The sequence below is a fragment of the Fukomys damarensis genome, unplaced genomic scaffold (assembly GCF_012274545.1).
Source record: "Fukomys damarensis isolate Sample0158 unplaced genomic scaffold, DMR_v1.0_HiC HiC_scaffold_14, whole genome shotgun sequence".
NCBI lineage: Eukaryota > Metazoa > Chordata > Mammalia > Rodentia > Bathyergidae > Fukomys > Fukomys damarensis.
In genome coordinates, this window is record NW_022900926.1 from 74246821 (window position 1) to 74269346 (window position 22526).

The following is a 22526-nucleotide window of genomic DNA, read 5'->3' on the forward strand; positions in this document are numbered from 1 at the left end:
CTCTCCGCTTAGTCTCCCACCCTTTCTTCCGGCACCTTTCCCTAGCCGGTCACAGGTCTAGGGACTTGAGATTCTCACTTTCTGCTTCAGCCCTCGGGGGCCAGGTGCAACCGCGGAGGGGAACGCAGCCTCCGCCCACTCACCTATCTGAGGGGTGAAGCTCGCTCTTCCCCCTTTCCTGAGGCTCTGTGGTATTACCCAATCCTCAGTTTGGGGGAGGGGGACGGGGAGAACTGCGCTTGGCTAGGGAATGAGGGGAGATGATAGCCAATTGAAAGAACCATCCATTCGGGGGCGGGGGCGGAAGGAGGCCCGCCCTCCCTGCCCCGCCCCTCTATTCAAACTACATTTCCCATAGTGCCAGCTTCCACTTCCTGCCGCGCTGCTTGCCGGGAGTCTAGAACCTCCTGATTTTTAAAGTATCTCAGGACTAGTCTTTCCTCTAACCTGCTAGGTCCTGAAAGTTATGAAATATTTTACTTCCCTCCGCTGCTCTGAATAAGTTTCCAAAACTTCAGTTTGTTTACTGCTCTTATATTAATCAACTTATTATTTCAAAGTGTCAAAAATGATTTCTTAGCAAAGAAGGTAAAGAATGTGTCTTGTGGCAATCTGTCAGGACCTGGGAACTGCTGCTTCTTCCGCCCGGGCCTGGTCGCTTCCGCGGATCCCTTGCAGTCATGTCGGCTGCAATTGCAGCTCTGGCCGCTTCCTATGGTTCAGGTTCGGGGTCCGAATCAGACTCTGACAGTGAGGGCAGTCGTTGTCCGCTGCCAGCCGCCGACTCCCTCATGCACTTGACCAAGTCGCCTTCGGCCAAGACTTCCCTGACAGTGGCGGTAGACTCGGCTCCAGAGGTGGCAGTTAAGGTAAGTGTTTGGCTACTGATGTTGTGCTGGTACTGGCTTTAGCTCGAAAACTACCGGCTGCAGCTCCAAAACCACCGGCTGCATGTTAAGTCCCGGCTTCCCTCTTAGGGCTTAGAGTTACGCTGCTAACGCATAAGTCTCGTCTCCCTCTCTTCTTGGAAGAAGCGGAGAATTGGAAGTTTGGGACAGCCCTCCCTTGCCCTCTGCCCTCGGCTCCATCAGAAAAAAATGGTCTAGGGGACGTAAATTCTTGGATTGGGGCAAGGCTGGAATGGAGCAGATATAGACTCAGAACGTAAATAAAAGCAGATGAGGATTTCCCAACTAGAGTTGAAGTGAACAGTGGCCTGCGTTTGTTTTCTTTTTTCTTTTTTTTTTGGCACCGGGGATCGAACTCGGGTCCTTGCACTTGCAAGGCAGGCCACCGAACCTCTGAGCTAAGTCCCCAGCCCTCTGCGTTTGTTTTCGAAGAACTCTACGTTCTGATCCGCACTCCATCATCACTCGTTTGAACTTGGACAGTTTATACCACCTTTTCTGTTTCTTCGTTTGTAAAATGGAGTTAAATTTTAAAGTGCTTATTTATATGAGAGGACTATTGTGACGACAAAGTTGAAATAATTATACAAATAAAGCTTAGAGCCCAGAAACTGATCTCTAGTGAGAGGGCAGTGCATATTAGCTATTGAAGAAAAGGTACTGGATTTAAGAACAGCATATATGATCCCAATGGAGGAAGGTTATAAAAGGAGAGATTGGCTTACATAGTTGATTTGACAAATATTTATTGAGTATGTATTATTTGTCCGGAACTATTCTATAGTCTGAAGTCGCAGTGGCCAGCAAGCCAGTCATCCTTGTCATCATGAGGCATACATTTTAGTGGAAGAGATAACTAGTTACATGTGACCAAATGAAGTAGTTACAGATTGAATTGGGTACTATTAAGGGAAAAAAAAGTACCATGCTAGAGACTAAGGTAGGAGTATGATTTTGATAGGTCCGTCAAGGAAATCTCTCTGGAAAAGTCTCTTGGAAGAATGAGAACTTATCCCATTGCAAGCTAAGACGAACGTGTATAGGAAAAAGTGACCAGCATCCCTGAATAGGCAGAGAGATTAGTATGTTTGAAGAACTGCGGGAGAGTTGCTGTGTCTAGTGCCAGGTCAGAGCATTCCCCCAGTTGGTGTTAGAGCTCTGTGTGAGCAGTTAGCTCAGGATATGGAGAGAAGGTATCAAAAATCCTTACATGTGATGTCCCCAAATCTAGTGCTGTGACTTAAGGTTTTTAGTGAGCCATTTACAAATTTTTATTTTTTAATGGGCATCTGGCATGAAAGAATGCTTATAATTTTATCTTTATTGCAAAACAAAACTCCCAATTTCTCTGCAACAACCTCCTAAGTCTGTATTCCTTTCATAACTCTTTTGAAGCACTCATCACTTCTTCACCTCCATTTTCACCTCAGTGCAATGCAGCTGGCCCAAGCCTCTTGGGAAACCTGCCCCAGAATGATGTCCTTCCACTTGTCAGGTTCTGCCATCTGACGTAAATCTTTGCATCAAGTGACAATGTTGAACAGTTCCTCTTTCGGAAAATGTTCTCTCTTCGACACGCATGGGGCTATCCTCAGCCTTCTGGTCCTGTTCTGCACTCTCCTTCAGTATTGGTGTCGCCCAGGTCTGCCTGCAGTCCTCTCTGCATTTCACTTACTCCCCCATATCTTCAACTGCAGCGACCACAGTTGGTCCCTGGGAAGTGGTTAGCACAGGCTTGAGCCAAGACTCCAGGATTCAAACCTGCCTTTAGCACTTATCTTCGTAGTGGTCATGGATAAGTTACTTATGTACTCCCTGCCCATTTGGTTTCATCTTGGAACCTTCTCATAGGATGAACACTACTCTTATCTCCTAAAAATTATAAAAATTGTCAGTAAGCACGTGAAGCAATTTTAGTAATGCCATATATAAAGTAAACAAATTAAATGTCAGCTGCCCTTATTATTTCTAGGCCTAAATTCCTTGCTAGCTTAACACCTAATAAACATCTCTCCCAGGAGATTCTTGGGTACCTCTAATCCAATGTGCTGAAAAATTAAGTTTCTCTCCCTCAAAATCCCCTTCTATTTTGCCCATTTTGATTAATGACCCCACGGTCTACCCATTAGTGCAAGCCAAGAACAGAAGTGTCATCCTTTTCTTCTTTAGCTCCTAAAGCTATTCATACAGCTGGTGCTAACATTTCTATCTCATTAATTTTTCTCAGATCAATCTCTTCCTCTCTGTTTTCATCAGCACAGTCTTCATAGTTTCTTTATTTTTTCCCAGGGATTATTCTTTACTTCTTTATCTCAGCCTTTGATTTTGGGTGGTGTGTCCTGCCTATGATATTTATCGGATGTCTCTTTCCTCTTCTGCTGCCATTTCTCTGTTCAGGTGCTCATCATTTTACCTAAGTATAGCCTTCTAACTGGTCTTTCTAATTCCTCCTTTTTGTCTCCCAGTTCCATACCCCATTCTTTCCGCCGCAGAATACCCAAAATGTTCTTTGTAAATTCTGATTTCAGGTTGCTTCCCTGCCCAAAGACACCGTACTGCCTATTACAGAATTTCTAAGTTCCTTATGTACCATGTGAAACCTGCCTTTTCCCTCCCCCTCCCTTCTGCCATCTGACTCCCATCATCCAAACTCTGCTGCCCTTCGTTTTCAGTGCATTTTCCTTCTATGTCCATCAGCAAGCCTCTTTATGTCTCAGCTGTACCCTTTACACATTGTTGGAATATTTTTCCTTTTCCCTAGACAGAGGGACCCAGAGATTGTTGTCCTTTCCTTTGTGTCTCCAATGTCTAGTACACAAGATTAAGGAAATACATGTTGTTGGAGAAAGGGAAAAGTAAGTGAAAAAGAATGTACATTAAAAATCCAAGTTTAAGAACTGGCTAGGTAGTAATGGAATGGGGGAGTGTCTCTTTTGAACTCACTCAGGATTTATTTCAGTAGGAAAGGAAATCCAGGAGAAATGGTTGCGTGAAGGATTGGCAAACTTAGGGCCCGATAAGTATTTTAGACTGAGTTAGCAGCACATACTGTCTTTTACTTTTTTGTCCTTTTTGTTTGTTTGTTTGTTTGTAAAACAATGTAATGCAATTCTTAGCTTATTAATACAAAACATACACTGTGAGCTAGATTGGCCCAGACTATAGTTTACCAGCCCCTGTACTAGGCCATAAAATAAGTCTCGATAAATTTTAAATCATATAATATAACAATCCCTGACCACAATGCATCTACACTAAAAAACAGGCACAAAAAGGTAACTGTAAGTTTCTCATGCTTGAAAATTAGAAATTTGTACTTCTGAGTAACCAGTGGGCCAAAGAAAAGTTCATAACAAAATACTTTGAACTGAACCACAAGCAAACTAATACTCAGTGAGGTGTAGCCATAGGTAGTACTTTTTTGAAAAAGTGGTCTCAGACTGGGTGTGGTGGTGCAGGCCTGTAATGCCAGCTCTCTGCAAGGCTGAGGACCAACCTGAGAAATTTAGTGTTGCAAGACCCTATCTCAAAATGAAAAGTAGAAGAGAACTGAGAATGTAATACAGTGCAAAGGCCCTGTGTTCAGTACAGAAGGTGGAGGAGAGCTGCAGAAACTTAATGTGTTAGGAATCTATTTTTTTAATCATTCTCTGCCATCATTTATAAATTGTGCTCAGTTTCTGTTCTTTTAAGTGGTTACACCTACAAATTGTAGTATCTGAATTAATCAGTACCTTCCCCCTCTTCTGAACAATGCAAGAACCACTTCGATTTTGCATGGGTCCCCTCAACCCTATTTTAACTCTTGTTGTCTGGTATGTGTGTGCATGTATGTACACGTACACACCACATATCCTCTGCAAAATGGCAGTGAACGATGGTGATCCTTGTAAATGATCCTATGTAAATGATCATGTGGCACATCCTGAAAGTTTATAGACTATCCTTGAATGAGGATTGATGGTGGCAAATGCTTTCACTTTTAGTTTGTCTTTCAAATGTTTTTATATAAAGCTTTTTCTGGTTGGGTTTGTTTGTCTTTGTTTTTTGAGACAGGGTCTCACTATGTAGTTGAGACTGACCTGGAACTCACTATGTAGCCCAGGCTGGTCTTGAACTCACAGCAGTCCTCCTGCCTCAGCCTCCCGAGTGCTGGGATTACAGGCATGCACCACCATGCCAGGCTTATAAAGCTTTTTCTTAGAGAATGTTTTCATTGGGTTTAGTTTGCTTAGCTGACAATTTTCTCTCAACACATTTATGATAGCCTACCTTCTGGTTTTCACTGTTACTAATAAACCAGCCATCCATATAGATACTTCTCTCTGAAGGTGATTTGTTTTCTTTTGACAGCACATAAGGCCCTCCCCTTTTTATTTGAGTTATAGTTTAATTCTTTCATTTTACTATGGGATTAGCATGTGGATTTATTTATTTTTCAAATTTGTTGGGTTTCCTCCAGTGTAAATTGAGTGGTTCGGAGTATGTATCTCAACAGTTCTGGGAAGTTCTTGGTTCTTATCTCATATTATTGTAGTCCCATTCTTCTCTTATTCTGGAACTCCAGTGAAATATATTGTGTTCTTAAATATATATCAATAACTTTTCTGGTTAGAATTTTATATATAGTGCGGTGTTGTCAAATTTTGCACTTTACAAATTACTACTTTAGCTCCAGGCATGCCTCTAATCCCAGCACTTGGTAGGCTGAGCCAGAGTGATAGCTGTGAGTTCGAGGCCTAGCTAGATCATATAGTGAGTTTAAGGCCAGCCTGAACTATTTAGGGGAGATCTTGTCTCAAAGGAAGAAAGAGAGGTGTGGGGGAGGGAGGGAGGGAAGTAAGGAGAGAGGGAGAGAGAAAACAGAGAGAGGAAATGTGATACACCCTTTTGTTTCCAAGGGTTGCTTTTTAATTATCTTTAAAATGTTTAAAAATAAGAACAGAACTGGCCTTTTCTCATTTGAAGGACTGTGTTTCTTTCCCACAATAAATTCCCTGCTTTAGCATAGCTACGCTGAGTGAAATGAAAATTCTGTCTCTAAGTTTGAAGCATATTTTAAAATTTCTTCCTGGGTAATATAATACCTCTTATATTTGTCAGCTTTTGAATTAAAATCACCTTTTTTCCTCTATGTCTGTTAAGGGCCAAACTCAAAAGATACCTTTATCTGGATTTCTGTTATTTCATCTCTTCTATCTAAATTTCTATTGTAGGCATTTTTCTATTATTTGGAACTAATTTCCAAGTTCTGAGAAGACCTATACCATAAATTGATATGTTCTTTATGATAATGATTAAGTAACAATCTGCTTTACATTGTGTTTTCATGTCTCTTCTTATTCAAGAACAGGACAACATGAAAAGAACAAATGTTGTTTAGTATTGTTCTCAGATAACTTTGAATTATGAAATGATAAACTGTTTAATTGACCCGTACCATCCCCTTCAGTTACTGTACTTTAATTTTGTGACTAATTAAAACTAAGTAGAATTCCTTTATAATTCTTTGATAATCCCAATTGCATGCTTAATTATTATTAAACTCCTTGTGGGTATTAAAACAAGGTGTGACTTTGTCCTAGTTAAGTGTAAAATTAACCTTTCATCTTCTGGAGGATTGTTCAGCTCTATACTTCTGTTAGGAACCAGAGGTTAGTACTTATTTATATTATTTATTAGTCTCCATTGTTGCTTATTTAAGAGATAATTTTTTAGTAAAAAGTTGGTATTTCATGAGTCTCCATTCAAAATAATTCATATTTACAGTATTTTAAATATCCTTAATTGGAAAGATCTGATAATCTATATTGTAAAGTAGTTCTAGCAACTATGTCCTATAAAATCCATCAGGAGGTGTGACTGTATCTATTTCTCTTATTCTTTTAAAGTTTGTCACTAGAAGTTGAATAGTAAGAGGGTAAAAAACATTTGATTAGTTTTTATGCAATATAAGCTATTTGTATGTAGCCTTTTTATTTTGTAGTAATTGGTTTGATTTTGAGCTCAAGGCAAGAGACTATCTCAACTAGTGAAGATTCTTGTGTGTATCCTAGGGTGGTAGATAGTTGTCATCCTTTATGTAGCCTTGCACTTGAACCCCTTCCTTAATAGGAGTCTTACGGTCAAGAACATGCCTTTTTACTGCCTACCTTCACAAGGTGAAAACCCAGATTCCCATACTACAAGGTTCATTGCCTCTCAGACTATAACTTGGTTTCAGCCAAACCAGTGCACCCACCAAATCTTTAAAACTAATCCAAGGATTCCTGTCTTGCAAACACAAGGCCCCAAGTTCAATCCCTGGTACCAAAAAAAAAAAAAAAAAAAAAAAAAAAAAACTAATCCAAAAAGAAGCTAGAAAAGATCTTAAGTGGCAGTGATTGTCAACATTTTCTGTTTTCTCAGGCCAGTAGTTTCAATAGCCGGTATTCAATGGCAGCAGTAGCTTTTTAGTAATGATGTTCAGTAATAGTAAACTGTGCCCCCACTGGATTAGTCAGTGATATGATTGATTTTGAATTGTGCTTCCATCTGTCTACTCTGTATTTCTGCCTGCTTCACAAAACTGAACCTCTACCCTTCTTAGCAATTCTCAGAGAAAGTCATAAGGATTCAATACTTTTTAATCAGCCTGTGAGGATTTCTGTTGCTTGCAGCTAAGAACCCTGATGGATATATACCTAGTCACCATGCCGACAATTTTTTTGTTAGTTTTGTTTGTTGCCAGTTGGGTTTCTAACACTGTTCATTGTTGTTTCTTTAAACTCTCTTCCCCTAATCATTAGTTACATTAGAGTATGTAACTTAATCTTGCTAATATTCATTTCACAGAAATATTATAAAAATTATACAAAATAATGTGCCTGCCTTGGTGATAGATCAGTTTCAGTTGCTAAGTTCTTTTCCTGCGGTAATACCTGCTTCTAGCAAATTAATTTTTTAATTAATTAATTAATTAATTTTTAATTGTCTGCCTCACTAGAATATATACTACACAAAGTGGGCATGCAAAATTTGCCCTGAGACCAGGCAGTGGTAGTTGGGATATGGAGAAGGGTGGGTAGAAGTGGCATTGCTGGAAAAATATTCACAGGTAGAAGACTCAGTGCTTGGTTTGTTAGTAAAGATGGAATCATGGGGGATGATATCTTCTGTAACACAGTGTTCGATGTTGTGACATCCATATATATATTGAAATTTAGTAGGCATTTGGATATGAGGATCCAGAGGCCAGGAATAGGATCAAGGCTGAAAAAAATTACAAGTGGTAATTGAAGTAATGAGAATAAAAAGATAAAGAAAAGGACTATTTTGAAACTAAAGAGGAAAGAATTTGAAGGAAGTCATATCTGACTATATCTCTGACAAGTTAAAAAAAGAAAAGTAAGTGGCTTGCTTTGGTAAAGGGACCATTGTGAGATACTTTAAGAGTAGTAAGATTTTGGAGCAGTAACTGTGCCTATGGTATTATTTTTTTCTGGGCTTTCTAGTCTTCAGCCACGGGCTAGCCTAGATCTTCATTTGTGGTACTGCTTCTATATTACTGTCAACTTTGTGAAATCCCATCTGTTTCACAAAATTTGTAGTATTACTTTGCATTGCCTTTGGATCCTGTTTTGGATGTATCCTACCATCAGCAAATGGCCCACAGAACAAAGATGATAATATGACTGGGACAGACTTAAGGATTGATTGTATATTGGTACATAGCAAATCCATATGTATATTGTATTTCATTTTAGTGGGATGAGGTAGATAATAAACAAGTAAATATATGTGTCAAGTGATAGTAAATATAATGGAGAAAAAAACAAGTCATTGTATTGGGAAAGCAGAAAACATTGAACAGAGACTTAAAAGGAAAGAAGAGAACAGCCTTGTGGATACTCACAGGAAGAATATTCCAGAAGGAGAGAAGAGTAAGTGTAGAGTTCTTGAGGCAGGATTATGCTTTAGCATCTTGTGAGAATGGCAAATATGCCATTGAGCACAGTATAGTAGTAGATGAAGGCAGGAGTTGCTAGGGGCCAGGGCAGATCATTAAGGGTAAATTCTCAACCTATTAGACTCAAGTCCTTCATTCTATAAAAGCAATTTTATAAGCCCAACACTACTAAAATGTAGTTCATGCATGATGTACAATTTTCTTAAAGTTTTCAAAATATAACTTGAATGCCCTAACTAAAAGAAAAGAATTTATAATCCAATAATGTGTTTAAACTATGTGATTTCTCAGACAGGACTATACAGAAAGACAAAAAAGGCCCTGTAAAATTACCCTAGGAAAATTGTGCCTACTTACTGAGAACTACTGTAAGGTATCTTGTGGCCCTTTATTAGGCTTTTAATCTGAGTGGCGAAGATGCTTGGGATGGGGGGTTAGAGCAAAGAAGTAGCATCAGCTGCAGCATAATCTTTTTGAGAAAATTGCACTGGCTCTTATATGAAGTGAGGCTCAGGGTGGGTAAGGGCAAAAATCAGTAAGGCTACTATTTACAGCTATTACAGTGATCCTGATGTAAAAATGCTAAGTTGAAACAAGATGATAAAAAGAGGTTATGAGAAGAGGCTGAATTCTGGAAGAATATGGAAAGTAAATTTGCTGATGGATCAGATACAGAGTGTGAAGAGAGAATAGTCAGAAATTCCAGCGATTCTCATCTAATTAACTGTAAGAATATAAATTGTTGTTAGTTTAGAGAAAGCTAGAAAAATTCATTGGCAAAGAAATGACCAGGAGTACATTCGAGAGATGCAGATGAAAACAACCCTGAGATTCCACCTCACCCAACAAAGAATGGCTGCTATCAAGAAATCACACAATAACAAATGTTGGCTGGGTTGTGGGGAGATAAGATAGAATCTTAGATATAGAAGATAGGATTGCAGTCAGTGACCGTGAAAAGAGAGGCCTCTTAAAAACAGTAAAAGATCATGAGAAATCAGTCGAACAACTCCTAGATGATGCCAAGAAGAATAACATTAGACTGATAGGAATCCATGAAGTAGCAGGAGAAAATACAAATGACTTAAAAAAGCTATTCACAGAATCAATGACAGAAAACTTCCCAAACAGAAGGGAAGATTTTGACATTCAGAGAAGTGAGGCATATAGGACTCCAACTAACTATGATTAAAAAAAAATCTACACATAGACATATAGTAATCAAGATCCCAGAAATCCAACAGAAGAACAAACTACTATAAGCAGTAAGAGAAAAGAAACAAATCACATGCAAAGGAAAGCCCATCAGAATCACAGCAGACTTTTTAACACAAGCCCTTATGTCAAGGAGAGCCTGGAGTGAGGCATTTCAAGTCCTAAAAGAAAACAACCACCATAAAGAACGAGAAAATAGATTCATTCATAGGAAAATGGGTACATATTGAAGATATACTCCTAAGTGAAATAAATAAGTCACACATGTGTAAATACCGAATAGCTTCCCTGGTGTAAATAATCTGCAACAATGCATAAGATTCTAATAAGATTACTGACGTTTAGAAATGGGAAGAAAGGAGCTAAAGGTGTAGGGAAGGTGGGATGGGTAGAGGAAGAGTAAAAAGGGAAAAGAAAAAAATGTGAGAGAATGAAAAGATGAAAATAAAGTGTTTGTAGATGGGGAGGGAAGGAGGGGGTGAAGGGAGGGCAGAGGTAAGGGGAAAAAATGAGAATCAAGACTTGTCATGTAGAGGTACAAGATCCCAACAATGAATGTAACTGTACTGTATCCCTAAAATGTACCAATAAACTCAATTAAAGCTGAAAAAAAAAAAAAAAAAAAGAAATGACCAGGAGTAATTTGAAATGTTTTTTTGGATACTGTGGGGAGGAAAGATACAAGTCTTTAGAATCAAGCAGGAAGTTCAGGCTACAGATAGTCATTTGGAAATTGATATATTTGTAAATGGCGGTGTTACAAAAAACAGACTGACAACTATTCTTCAGTGAAGATGAGACTTCTGTGTTCATTAACCTGGGGAATGAATTTAAGAAGGTTGAAACATTGACACAGATTATAAAATATTAGGTTTAGAAGATCCAAGCTCTGTCACTTCCTTTTGTTTCCTATGCAGTACCCAACTGAGTGCCATCTGGTTGCGCATCTAATAGGTTTGCTAAATTAAAAAGGAATATCTATTTTGAATTTGGAACTAGAGGATTAGATCTTTGAGTTAATTAAAATGAAGAGTTAGACCCTCTTTTGTAAAGCTATATAGTATTATTTAGAATTCTTAAATTTTTAATTTTAGTATCTTGAAAAGAAAAAAATAATTATTTTTACCTGTAAAACTACCTATGCAGTATTTATACACATTGCATTTATTGATCTTGATTATTAGAATTAATCATGTACAAATAATCATAAAATCGGCATATAAAAAGGCTGGTACAGCTTCTAAATTCATTTGGCTTTCTTTTTAGGAAGACTTGGAGACTGGAGTCCACCTTGACCCTGCTGTCAAGGAAGTTCAGTATAATCCTACCTATGAGACCATGTTTGCTCCTGAGGTAAGTAACATAGTCAAGGTTCTGCCCTTTGATAAAGTATTTGAATTATACATAGGAGGATAAATATTTGTTTAGTTTTTGCACATTTTTCCCCAAAAGTATATTTAAGCTTTCAGAAAATATGTCCTTCTAATCTCCCAGAATCTAAATTAAAATGCTTTGTGAAAATATTTTTAAAATCTCCTAGGGCCGGGGATTTGGCTCAGTGGTTCCGCCACCTTTCTCACAAGCACGAGGGCCCGAGTTCGATCCACAGTAATAAAAAAAAAAAAAAAGTGAAAAATTCCTGGGCTGGGGATTTAGCTCAGTGGTTCCGCTGCCTGCTTTGCAAGTGCAAGGTCCCAAGTTTGAGCCCCAGTACCAAAAAAAAAAAATCCACTAACTGCTTATCTACCAATATACAATATCTAATAATATGGAACTATCTTCTGAGAAAGAAAATTTGAAAATATCTGATTCTTTAGATGTGAACCTGACTAATATCTTCCTCTCAGCATTAATAAGGGAATTTTTTTTGGGGGGGGTTCTGGAGATTGAACTCAGATCATTGCACTTGTGAGGCAGGTGCCAGAACCACTGAGCTAAATCTCCAGCCCAGGAATATTGTAATAAACTAAGGAAATTTTATTAGCATCAATACATAGTATATTATGAAACAGTGACATACTAACACGGTATTGAATGTTTTACTAATACAATACTTGAAAATAGTCACAAAGTGTGATGCTCTGAGTGAAACAAAGTACTGTGTTGAATTCTTTTTTCTTGGTAGTAAATCATAGAATTCTTAAAATGGAGAAAAAAAAGAAACAATTCCTATTGGCATTTAAGAAATACCTTTAAGTTTGTAGAAATACTTTTCTAGATATTAAAATGGGAAAGTACTTGATGGATGCAAAGAGAGACCAAGAGAAGGTAATCTGTAGAGCTGGTTGTGGTGGCGCACACCTGTATCCCAGTCCCCAGGAAGCTGAGGCAGGAGAAGCATCAGGAGTTTGAGGTCAGTCTGCACTATGTGGCAAGACTCTGTCTTACAAAAAAAGAAAGAAAAGAAAAGGTAATTACAAACCAAAATTAAATAAATAAGGCTTCAGAAGTAGGATCTTAAGAGACACTTTAATGATAATGGTAAGGAGCTTTATCTTACTGTATTTTGGTGAAAAGTGAGGTCCTTTTCAATATTTCCTATTGTGTAGGACATAGTAATTGTCCTTTTCATGATATATGATATATGAAAGAGGAATTTCATATACTTGGCCTGCCTGGGTTTTGATTGTCACTTAAAAGTTGGCCATTAAAATGTGTGGCATAGCTTGCAGGTTGGCTCAGTGGCACCGCACCTGCCTCACAAGTGCAAGGTCCTGAGTTCAGTCCCCTGTACTGGGAGACAAAAAATGTGTAGCGTAGCCAAAGATGTCAGTGCTTATATTTAGATAGTGCTTCATCTGTTCTCTGAGTGTGCAGCAAGTAAAAATCTCATTCATATGCCCTGAGGCTGTGGTGTATTTTAAATTTTATTTCATTATTTCTTAAATCCTTCTTGTTTGTTGAACTAGTGGCCGTCTTGTATCTCTTGGCAATATTTTAGTTGTCCCATTAAAGAGGGGTTGATTATTTATATATTTGTGTGTGTGTATGTGTGTGTTCACACCCATATGTGATTTATGATTTTTTGAATGAAAAGCATTTTGATAAAATAGACCTTTTGAGTTCAGAAAATAAGAAAAATGTAAGTACAGTAATATGTTCTGATGTTAACTTATTTTCCATGAAATCTGCTGTTCTTCAGTTTTGAAATTTTTTATGTAACTAATATATTCCTATGTTATAGCTTCAAAACTCTCAAGAACAATTTAAAAGTTTAAATTTTTATTGTGATATTGACAAGGCAGTAAGCCTGCCATTCTCTAAAATTATCAATCCTTTAGTGGTCTTATCGTTTTTTTCCTCGTGTTAATGAGCCTTACCTTATATGTATAAAATTTTTGTTAGGAACAACTTCATACTTACTAACAATTTTTAAAAGACGTGATCTTGTGTGATCTTAGATATTCTTAGGTTTCAGATAGATAAAATAGAGATAAATTCTACTTAACTGAGTTATAAGGATAAATGAGAGTGTATTTGTGGTTAGGAAACTTTGGCATTTAACAGTTGGTAGTTTATACTGTTATTTATATTAATATAAGTGGCATTAATGATTGAGTAGGCTTTTTATGAGGAAAGAGTACAAGTAGAATGGAACAGCTCTGGCCAAATCATAAAAGATCGAAGAACCAGGGTGTATTGGTTATAATGAAGGTGAATACGAAGATAAGACCAGATTGTACAAGCACTTTGAGAATCAAGGTGAAGAGTTTGGTCTTCATTAAACAGATAATAGATTTCTGAGGTTCTTAGAGTGGTATAATAACACTGAATTTTTAGGAAGGCATATCTGGTGAGGATTTGCAGGATAGAAGAGAATAGCAGTAGTCTGCTGAGCTAAAATACTATTCATCACTGCATGCCACAGACCACACTGAGGGATTAACATAGCTTTTCTCCTTTTCTTCTCACTACAACCCTTTGAAGCAAGTACTCTTATCCCTAATTTATAGTGAGGAAACCAACTCTCAGATTGTACTTCCAACAAGTGATATTTTGGGAGATTTGAAGCATCTCTCCGTAACTGAAAAACTAGTTTCAAGGCCATTGTGGAATTTGCAGAGTACATACTTATGCCTTTGACTTTGCTGTTTCTGAAAATTAGTCAGTGTGCTTATTTTTGTAGATACTGTTCACCCTTCCAACCAAGGACTTTTCCTAAATGGTCTACCTACTTATCCAGATAAGTTTTCTCAAATTATGGATAGAGCTAGAAGATGTAATAACCCTTTTTTTTGTTTGTTGATTTTCTTCATTTCACTCAATTCTTTTCAAATCTACATGGAGAAAAATGTGTGTATTAGCTCTTGGGGAGAATTCTAAACTTCTTAAAATAATAGTACCTTTAGGATAAAAAGGTAATTTTTTTTTTTATTGAGTATATTGGTACTTTTTAGGTATACAATACAGTTACATTCATCACTGGGACCTTGTACCTTTAGATGAGAGATCTTGGTTCTCATTTTTTCCCCGATACCTCTGTCCTCCCTTTCTGCCCCTCCACCCTTCCCTATTTACAAGGACTTTGTTTCCATTATTTTTCCTTTTCTCATATTTTTTCTTTTCCCTTATTTCCTTTCCCCTACCCTTCCCACTTAAAAATGTAAAATTTTAAGTGAAAAATATTTCAGTTACTGTTAAAAACCGAGCTAGCAGTGCTGCTATAAATATTAAGGGTAGGATGAACTTTGAAAGTCATAATAAAGCATTTCTTTCATAAAGAAACTGAGGCCCCAAATCATAGAATCAGCACTATTGACATTTTCTTATATAGTATTTAAACTTTGCTTATGTTTTTAAAAGATTAAAGTATTCTACTAATAGAATTAAATCATGATCTTTTCCTTATTTATAGAAAATAACTCAGTTAATAGACTTTTCTCAGGCTCTGCGGCAATAGTAATATATATTACTATTATTTTTTTTTATTAAAAGAGACTGTGTTAGCCCATGTTATGTAAAGTATTTCCTTCACTAGGGCAACAGGGAAAACTGTTCTCCCTCTCTCTCTTTTTTTTTTGGTACTGGGGATCGAACTCCGGTCCTTGCACTTGTGAGGCAGGCAGTGGAACCACTGAGCTAAATCCCCAGCCCATATTTTTATATAAATTTTTAAACATTGATGACCACTATAAGTATTAATGAAAATTTTAATAAAAATACATAATGTAGTTTTTTCTTATGTGAATTTATAATTTTATGTAGTACACTTTCACTAGTGTAAATTTTTTTACTTCCTATGATGTACTGCTAATACAGTGACTCTTGAGTATTTCAGTTTTGGGGAACCATTTCCTTGTAATACCAGATCTCTTTATGTTATATGCCAGCATCTTCACAAATAAAAATGCATTTCTCCCAACTTTATATAAGTAAATCACCCAGTTGAAAATTGTAAATTTGCTTAAATCTTTTGGGAATATAATGCTGTGCATTCTTTCTATATAGTGAACTAAGCTAGTACTTAAGTGTGTTTTTTTTCTTTTTTTTTTTTTTCCATTAAGTTTATTGGTATAATTTAGGTATACAATACAGTTACATTCATTAGGATCTTGTACCTTTACATGACAGATCTTGGTTTTTGTTTTTCCCTATTCCCCTGACCTCCCTTCACCCCCTCCACCATTCTTTTATTTACAAAGCCTTTGTTTCCATGCTTTTCCTTTTCTAATGTTTTTTCTTTTCTCATGCTTTTTCTTTCCCCTTCTTACCTTTTCCCTATCCCTCCCACTTCCCCTACTCCTTTAGACCTTTTCTTCCTATTATGCAATATCAATTATACATTTTGATCCTCATTTACACTTGTAGTATTTCACACCAGAGATACTATCCGGTATTTATACATGTTTGTCTTATTAATTTCACTTGAGTATGGCCTCAATTTGCATCCACTTAGCTATAAATGTCTCTAGTTTCTCATTCTTTATGGCTGAGTAGTGCTACATTTTATAAACAAAACAAACCACATCTTTATCCAGTCTCCAGTTGAGGGACAATTGGGCTGTTTCCAAGTTTTAGCTATTACAAACTGTGTTGCTATAAACATAGATGAGCATATATCACTGTGGTATGATTTTTTAATTTTTCGGAAGATACCCAGCAGAGGAATAGCTAGATCAAATGGGACTTCTAATCCTAGTTGTTTGAGTGATTTCCACAGTGTTGAATTCCACAGTGGTTGCACCAGTCTGCACTCCATATTGATTTCCACAGTGGTTGCACCAGTCTGCACTCCTACCAACAGTGAAGAAGGGTTCCTTTTTCCCCACAACCCCGCAAGTATTTGTTATTGGTTGATTTATTGATAGCAGCCATTCTTTCTGGGGTGAGGTGGAATCTCAGTGTTGTGTTCATCTGCATCTCTTGAATGACCAGTGATGTTGAATGATTTTTCATGTTTATTTGCTGCTTTTACTTCTTTGAGAAATCTGTTCATTTCAGATGCCAATTTTTGAATTGGGTCTTTATATTTGGGGGGTCTGATATTTTTGAGTTCTTTATGTATTCTAGATAATAGTAGACCTTTGTCTGAGGAACAGCTGGCAAAAATTTTTTCTCACCTTGTAGGTTGTCTCTTAGCTCTGTTGGTGGTTTCTCTTGGAATGCAGAAGCTTTTTAATAAGAATGAGATCCCATTTGTTGATTCTTTTGTGCTAGTTCCCATGCTACTGAGGATTTCTTCATAAAGACTTTTCCTATGCCAATGTCTTTGAGAGTTCTACCTAACATCTTCTAGAAGATTTAGTGTTTCTGTTTTAATATTTAGATTTATTTATTTATTTAAATTGACACCTGCATATATTAATAATTGTATACATTTGAAATATATGTACATTGTGGAATGGCTAAATCAAGCTAATAAATATATGCAAAATGTCAGCATTTTTATAGTCAGAACACTTGAAAACTCACTTGTAATTTTCAAGAATACATTATTATTAACTATAGTCACCATACTACATAATAGATTTCTGAACTTTTCCTGTCTAGTTGAAATTTTATCGCTTTTGACCAGATTCACCTGTCCTTTACCCCCGTCCTACCACTCTTGGTAACCATCATTTTATCTTCTGCTTCTTGAACTTTTTTCTATTGTACATATAAGTAGAGTCATAACAGTACTTGTCTTTCCATGTCTGGCTTATTTCATGTACCATAATGTCCTCTAGATTCATCTGTGTTGTCACAAATGCACAAATGACAAGATTTCCTTCCTTTTTTTTGACACTGAGTAGGATTTGTGTGTGTGTGTGTGTGTGTGTGTGTGTGTGTGTGCGTGTAACATTCCTTTGTCCATTCTTCAGTTAAGAGATACTTAAATTGATTCCTATCTTGGCTGTTGTAAATAAATATACAATGAATATGGGAATACAGATATCTCTTCAACATACAGATATCCTTTCCTTTGGATATATTTCCAGTAATAGGATTGCTAGGTTATATGGTAGTTCTACTCTTAATATTTTGAGGACCCTCCATGCTATGTTGCCCAATGTCTGCACTAATTTACACTCCTACCAGCAATATGCAAAGGTTCCCTTTTTTCACATCTTTGCCAACATTTGATATCTTTTGTTTTCTTAATAGTAGCCATTCTAGTAGGTGCTAGGTGATATCTCATACTGATGCTAAACATTTTTTCATATATTTATTGTTGTGTCTTCCTTTGAAAAATTTCTGTTCAGGTCCTTTGCCTATTTTTAGTCAATTCTTTTTTTGTTTTCTTTCTATTGAGTTGTTTGGATTTCTTATATATTTTGAATATCAACCCCTTATTAGTTATATGGTTTGAAAATATTTTGTTCCTTGTGTATATATTTTATATCAGGACATTGCAGTTATAATTAATTGTAGTTTACTTCAATATCATTTTAGTTAAAAATTGTTAAATACCTTAAATATGTTATATAGTCATGCATTAATTTAAGAATATATATTCATATACAGATATTATATACTCACATATATTGGTATAAAACACTTGAGCTCAAATTAACTCAAACTTAGCTACCAAAATGGAAAAGAAACATTTGGAAATCAATTTTGTATATTGTTTATATACTTTGTTTTGTTTTTTTAACCGCCATTATTAGCACAGTTGCATATTCACGGAGACCAGGACATTTTTTGAGTAGTTGGGAGAACTTGAGATCTGCTGAATAGGTCTCTGCCTCCCTCTGTTGTCATAAATATTTTTGAAATCAGGTCCAATAAGTGCCAATAACCAGACAGATAAGATAAGCCTGAAATAGATGGATCCTTCTCCCACCCAGCATCCTGTATCATTCATTAGAAGATTTTTTTTTGTTGTCTCAGCTCAAATATAAATAAAGCATAAGCACATTTAAATTTTAAGATTGCTTTAGGTAGCTTTAATATATGAATCTGTATTTGTATAGAAATTGTAGTTCTTTAACACTGTAAAATTTTCTTTTTAAAATGGTTTAGTTTGATATGTGTAGCCTATAGAGGAATTGTTCTGTTTTTATAAAATGTTAATAAAATAAGACTGTAGAAATTGTAGTTTTCTTTTCTAAATGGAAAATTACCTGTAAGCACGGAGATTGGTAATTTATTATATATGACTGGGAGTAATAATAAGGGCAGTGGGATTTTAATATTCCTTTTGTCCCCACTCTCTACCCCAGAAATAGCAAATGCTCCTGTGTGGATATTTGACTACAGCAGGTAGTTGAAACCTTGAAATTATTTTATGTTTAATTTTAGGACTGTTTCTGTTTTTGAAATACATTTCATGACTAGATGGAATTGACTGCAACTTCCAGCATTCAGCTGTCTAGATGTTTGTCCTGTTTCCACCATCCACAGACACAGGAAGGACTAATGTGAACTGCAAACTCTTGCCCTATTTCTTGTATTTTAGATGATTGTTAATAAAGGCTTTACATATATGTCAAATATTTTAATTGAACCAGTTTAAACATAGAGGTAGAAAACATCAATATAAAACAATCTTAGAGTAATTTATTTTAAAGCAAAAATAAAAATAATGCAAATAATTAATAGCTTTTAAATTCAGATTTTCAGACAAACGATAACATACTGATTAAGAGAAGATAAATAGCATATTTGTGACTTTGTAAATGTATCCTAGAAAAGATAGTTTCTAATTATAGTGAACAGAGATGTACTAATGTCAAAATATTTCATCAGGACAGTGACTCTTCCCAAGTTCAGATAAAAAATACTCTTTGACATTCACTCTTTTCAAAGTAGAAAACTCACTTTATATTCTATTTAAAAACAAAAAAGAAAACTTGGATTTTTCCGAATACTTTTTATAATAGCATTAAATTACTAGCACTTGACATAATGTATTCTGGTAGTTTTAAACCCATTTTTTTCACAAGTTTGAGGCTATGATTGTGAATGAAAGAATGTTATGATATAATAAGATACTTGACTAGGGTTCTGCCAGTTAATAAAATGTTTGGCCCCACAGTTGGTAAAATACATCATCTTTGCTTTTTTACTTCATTTGTGACTTGAGGAGAATATGTCTCTAACTTACCAGGATTTTTAAACGAATCAAATTAAATAAGAATTGGAAAATCATTCTGGAAATTTAAACCATTATAAACAAATAAATAATAATTGCATTCCACAGTGTGACTTTTCAAAGTGGGAACATTTTATTTATATTTGTGATGTCTTTTTCTAGGGATTTTTTTCAATCATTTAATTTTTATTGTCTGTTTTCCTATCCTGTTTTCCCCACTGGGACTCTGATTAATCTTTCCTTCATTAATGCTTTCTCTATACCAGGCACTGTGGTAAGTACAGATTTTGAGTCTCTACTTTGAGGAACTCATAATCTAGTACAAAAGAAACTTTTTTAAAAATTACAGTGCCATTATTAATCGCCAAAATTCCCCCATATGATGGTGTAGAATAAACCTAATTAATTCTCACTTATCCAGGAAAACACTTTCAAATAGGACTTCTTTCAGTGATGGGAATGTAGTAGCCAACAACCACATGCGGCTACTTATTTCTTGAAGTAAGTGGCCACATGTAGACTTTAGTGAACTGGACTCTTCTGTCCCAGGCACAGTGTTAATCAGCCACTGCTCAATTGGACTACACCATATGAAGTTAGCATGCCCCATATAAGTTAATCAGCCCTTGATTTAGAATTGAAAATACATTATATAGTAATTTCATTGATTCTGACTTTTGTGTAGTCAGAACTTATGATTTTCTTTTTCTTTGCTTTTTTTCTCATAACATTGCAGTTTGGACCAGAAAATCCCTTCAGAACACAGCAAATGGCTGCTCCTAGAAATATGCTTTCTGGATATGCTGAACCAGCTCATATCAATGATTTCATGTTTGAACAGCAAAGGAGAACTTTTGTCACATACGGTAAGGTTATAGTAAGACTTAAATAGTGCAAGTTGGGCCTTACTAGAAGTGTGAGTTGAGTTGTGTGTGCCACTTTGTCATCTATGAAACATACTAAGGAGGTGACATAAATTCAGTTTTGCCTAAGTCTCTTCATATATCTCTGGAATACTACTGGGATATGGAACAAACATTGATCTTATTTTCATACTCACATTTTAATGTAATATTATTATAATCTCAGAAATGACACCTGAAACATTTATATTCTGTAGTACATTGAGTTTTTTGTAGAGCCAACCTGCAGAGTTGTTATCAGTGAAGACAGTCTCATTCACTTACTCTGTACTTTGGCTTCTAGCTCTTATTTATGGTATTTCTCCCGAGTTCCTGGCCGTTCTTTGCTCATGTTACTTGGGGCTTCTCAATGAGATCTCTACATTCACTCTGAATTTTCTCTACAGTAGTCTGTAGAAGTAGAAAATAGAATTTTAATATCTTTAGTCTTACCATGGCCATTATCATCATGAGCTTTGACTTCAGTATTAGAAACTGTGTATTAGCATTTTTAAAGGTTAAAAATGTTGGCATGGTTTATGTGAGAATTTCTTGTATCATTAGATTTCAAATTAGTTCCAATTTGCACATTTAAAAATGTGATGTATATATTATACTGCAGTAGAATACCTTTTTAAATGGTGAGATGCAGTAATGAATTTTGTGCATAAGACTTCATAGGTTTTTATTATTTTCTTAAATTAATTCCCAAAAGTAAGCCAAAAATATAAATGTTTTAAAGCTTTTCTTATATATTATTAAATTGCTTTCCAAAACTTATGCTACCATCTCCATGTATGAAAGTTCTCTTTATCTTTACCAAAGATCTGTGGGATTGTTTTTCCTTTGTTATTTGATAATCAAAATATTATTTCTTTATTTCAATATGATTTTTCTAGACTAGTGAAGTTGAAGATTTTCCACATGTTTACACTGTTCCTTTGCAAATTGTTTATAATCTCTTTCTTTTACCTTTTTATAGTAGTCCTGTTGATAATCTTAAAGGTATAGTAACAAAATAGGTGTTGTATCCCTTTCACATACAACTACCAAAAGAAAGAAAGTAGACATTAACTCCATTGAAAAGATAAAATGGAAAATAAGCTTCAAAAGATAGATAAGCATGTTTAAGAATTACAGTGCAGATAAATTCATTTATTTGTTAGTAGAAGGGCAGAAATCTAGCTGGGCTGAAATTCTGTAATTTTAGAGTTAGATCTTATTTTATCACTGACTGATTTGTAGTAGAATGTATGACTAAGTGATTTTTCTTATTCATAAAAGGAAAATAATGTTGTCCACTAGTTCCCTGGGATAGAGTTGGTAGGAGTGGCAGTAAGAGATTTTTACCACAGAGGATGGGGAACAGGAGGAACATATTAGTTCCTTTCCTCAGGAACAAGACTGTGGTCATATGAATTGGGATTGGTGCCAAGAGACCAAAGACATCCTTCCCTCTCTCCTTTCAAAACACACAACACAATGCCATTTTACATAAATCTTTTGAAGTAGTATTTAAATTCTAAATAAGATTTTATGGTTGAGGTAAGAATTTTTAATTCATGATATGTTGAACTAAATTTTATATGAGCCTCAAAAAAGTCACATTGAGAAAAATCATGTACAGAACACTCTTCTGTACATCAAAAAAGTGAAAGCTGAAATAACTCGTGGGATTTGAACCTGTGATTTCAGAGATTCTACTCCAAAGCTCTTTTTCTGCCATCAAGCTCTCTCCTCTGGCTAAGAACATATTTTAATGCTGAAAAAAAATATGAGCAAATGAACTAATAGCCAGGTGGTTGGTTCTATTCTTGCATATCATAAGGGTGAGTCGAACACCTGCATCCTTGGCTTATTTTTAAAAAGTTTCACTGACAAATCATTTTGTTCCCCAAAAGAAACTCCCATTAATCTTTAGCTAACAAATAAAAATGTCAACATATCCCCTAGGATGTGCTGTTTCTAAAAAAATGAATTAGTACTTTTTGTGTATTGTATTATTGTTCACATACCTTTGTTATAGGCCATAG

The 22526-nt window shown here is 35.8% G+C and overlaps 2 protein-coding genes across 4 annotated transcripts in view; one reads left to right on the top strand and one right to left on the bottom strand.

The window, feature by feature from the left end:
- The window catches only part of Wasf1 (WASP family member 1), a 69144-nt gene extending 68916 nt beyond the window's left edge, over positions 1-228 (bottom strand). For 2 of the 3 annotated variants that reach the window (XM_010635272.2, XM_010635271.2), the window contains exon 1: positions 144-228. The gene's annotated coding sequence lies outside the window, so the exon portion shown is untranslated. The remainder of the gene's footprint in view (positions 1-143) is intronic. The other variant, XM_010635273.3, reaches the window with a different exon arrangement.
- Positions 229-362: 134 nt separating this feature from the next.
- Cdc40 (cell division cycle 40) overlaps positions 363-22526 on the top strand; it is a 44199-nt gene continuing 22035 nt past the window's right edge. Inside the window, exons 1-3 of the mRNA XM_010635266.3 lie at positions 363-869; positions 11338-11424; positions 20328-20457. Coding sequence (XP_010633568.1) covers positions 681-869; positions 11338-11424; positions 20328-20457 — 406 coding nt within the window. The 5' untranslated portion in view covers positions 363-680. The remainder of the gene's footprint in view (positions 870-11337; positions 11425-20327; positions 20458-22526) is intronic.